The 3,199-nt window shown below is 32.8% G+C and overlaps 1 protein-coding gene across 1 annotated transcript in view; it reads right to left on the bottom strand.

Moving 5' to 3' along the window:
- LOC149794622 (uncharacterized) overlaps nucleotides 1-2,417 on the bottom strand; it is a 9,698-nt gene extending 7,281 nt beyond the window's left edge. Inside the window, exons 1-2 of the mRNA XM_089966208.1 lie at nucleotides 2,271-2,417; nucleotides 1,033-1,116 (exon numbers count right to left, since the gene is read on the bottom strand). Coding sequence (XP_089822334.1) covers nucleotides 1,033-1,116; nucleotides 2,271-2,340 — 154 coding nt within the window. The 5' untranslated portion in view covers nucleotides 2,341-2,417. The remainder of the gene's footprint in view (nucleotides 1-1,032; nucleotides 1,117-2,270) is intronic.
- Nucleotides 2,418-3,199: the final 782 nt, after the last annotated feature.

Genomic DNA, 3,199 nt, shown 5'->3' with positions numbered 1-3,199 from the left:
TAGTGTAAAAACTGAACCTGCTGTTCAGCGAATTCAATCTAAAAATAATCCTAGAACTACAGACACAAGTTCTAATGATTAAAGTAATGAATGAATTGTAGTGGAAATCCAAATCAAATCCAACCCTGACAGTATTGATGTTCTTGTGGTGGCCCGTGTAGTGATGATGTGCAAACAGATTTTTTGTTGGATCACAATAATACAATTCAAGAATTAAATCTTTATTTGAAGTTTCATCATGAATGCAAGTCTCTGTTTCAAAGAATGTTATTTCTAGTGAATAAATAATTTGAATAAAGAAATTCCAGCCCCAAAGAACATAAGGACACAACAATGATGCAACTAATTTTGCTCAGATCTTAAAGCATGAATAAATAATTTTCCCAATAACATAATTACATGGTCATCTACCTAACCTCATGTCACAATAATTATATAGTCATCTACCTAACCTCATGTCACAATAATCATATAGTCATCTAATAGCCTCATGTCACAATAATTATATCGTCATCTACCTAGTCTCATGTCACAATAATTATATAGTCATCTACCTAACCTCATGTCACAATAATTATATGGTCATCTACCTAGCCTCATGTCACAATAATTATATAGTCATCTACCTAGCCTCATGTCACAATAATTATATGGTCATCTACATAGCCTCATGTCACAATATATATTTTCTAAAACGAAACTATACAAAATAAAATCTTAGTTATTATTAGAAGCGTATTTCTGAAATTATAGTATAAAATGTAGTAAACAACACGTATTACTGGCAATTCATGGCGAATTTCCAAAGTTCTAGACGCAGACTGATTTAGACATGTTTACTATAAAACCGCAATCACTGATTCAGGTCATGTACAATATTAACTAGCTTTTGGAGACGGTCAAGTCCAAAATACAATTATCCACAGCATATAATGAAAATAAAAAATCAAACAAAACTAAAAAACAATGCAAATTAAATATACACAGCAAATAATATGAGATCAGATACGATAGAGAGAAGTTGGGATTAACCTGTATCATTTCCAGAGACTTGAGACATGTTGTTTGTTCCTATAGCCGTCGGATTAGACACTCCAGAATATTTTCCTGTGCAATCTGTCAAACAGGACAAATTAAAGAGCCTCCAGTTATTCATAGCTCCAAAGTTAATTTTTTAAACAAATCTATAGCAATACATTTTATCATGCCATCTACATATGCCTACAAACATATCCAGAAAATCTAATCAGTCTTAATTTGGTGGCATTTGCAAACTAATGGTAACAGTGTTTTCATAATTTTTTTTTAATAAAGTGTGCAAAAATGAGGAATAATTGAGGTAAAAAATTAAAAATGAAATGTGGTCATCTACATATGCATCTACATGTACATCGACATATGCATGACAAATATCACTTGCCTAATTTGAGTGGGTTTTTTTAACGATCGCCGTAATAAGGTTTTTGGGCCGTCCAAGTCGGTCGGACTGACGGTCATGATCAACCCATGATGTCCAGACTTTAAGCAATGGGGGAGATAATACTTCTTTAAAATTTGCATTTTAAATATTCTTCGATTCCTGTCCAATGCAATTACCCCCCTCCCCAAAAAAGTTATTCGACAATGCATGCAATGATGTCCTTGTTGCATCTCGGATTAAATTATAACGGTTGCTTTTGTCTATGGTACACTTGCTTGTTTCAGATAACTTTACTTTGAACGTGCTTATGTTAACTTTAGTTTCTATATGATGAGCATCATTAGAAAAAAATGTACCATTACTTATCTGATTCAAGTAAAACAAATTATGTGAATGTAATTTTTTCTCATTTTTTGCCTCCATAAAGTTATACATATACAATGGATAGATGCTGTACAGTGTTTATATATGATGCAACCAAAATCCTTTCCCATGTCGTTTTTAAATTAACAAAATAAACACAACATACATTGTCCTGTGGCACATAAAATATATGCCAACATAAGGAAATAGTACATTATGGTACAAAATAAACGTCATATTTTAATTTCACCAATGTCGGTCAGAGATAAACCTCTCAAATTCGTCTACTGAACGCCGAAGGACACTTAATTAACCTTTAGAAAGAAAACGAACACTATCAAAAATGGTTGCCTTCGGGGGAGAGGTATCATGTCTCAGAATGATCCAAAGTAGGGGCTAAACTGTACCTTTTAACAAATTTTCCGAAACTTTTCTTTTGTAAATAAAAACTACTGTTTAAAATGGTAATAAAAACAAACATACGTACTTGCGAGTTCCGCCTCCACCGAATACTTAACAATCAATATACAGAAAACTTCAAAAGTATAAGATTTCATTTTCTAAAGAGTAGATCTCTGGCCAGATGCTACATATCTCTACGTATCGTACTGAGTCCTTCCTTGTAACGAGCGTTTTAAACAGCCAAAAGGACGTAACACATAGATGAGAAATTTTATAATCCTGTTTGAAATATCGTGTATTCATGTGGATGTTTAATTTACATCTGAATAGACCAAAACGCTAACACAGTGAAATGAATACATCTGTTGAAGATCTTAAATTGATTTAAAATCGGCCTATTAAATTTACTTGAATCAAGGGATTACGTGAGTCTATTAATTTTTACATTAATATACATCCAGACCTGGTTATTTGTGAATCAGGACACGCGGAGTAGAATATCTTCTGAATATATAATTAGCACCATCGAAATGCAAGCAAACCGTCCATTAGGAACGTCTTGGCTGTCACGCTTAGTGGTTCTGTAAACATTATCATTTCTGAAATTTTATTGTATCTAGTTTGTCTTGTTAGGGTCGACACTAGTCGTTCATTGGTGACAAAAATGTCACCAATTTGACAAAATAAAATGTAAGGCATCTTTCATATAGAATATTTGTTATGTCGGTTACGTGTTATTTGCTCTTAAAGATATGACGCAAGAGGGATCAATGGTAGTTTATCCATACAGAGGAAACACATAATCTTTAAACGTTCATTATATAACACATTCTTTCTTCTATTTATCGGCCTAATTTCTATTCCTCGTTTCCATAAGTGCAAATGCAGAACACTATTTGTCTTTTTTACAGTTTTGTCATCGCAGTCGTACAAGTCTTATTCGGAATTAAATAAATATAAATGCTGAGCATTGAGTGTCACGTGTTTGATTGACTGCTTCAAATCCAAAGCTCG

Source organism: Sinohyriopsis cumingii, chromosome 7, assembly GCF_028554795.1.
Source record: "Sinohyriopsis cumingii isolate HCF-2022 chromosome 7, ASM2855479v2, whole genome shotgun sequence".
Lineage (NCBI taxonomy): Eukaryota > Metazoa > Mollusca > Bivalvia > Unionida > Unionidae > Sinohyriopsis > Sinohyriopsis cumingii.
This window is presented reverse-complemented; position numbering and strand designations above follow the sequence as displayed.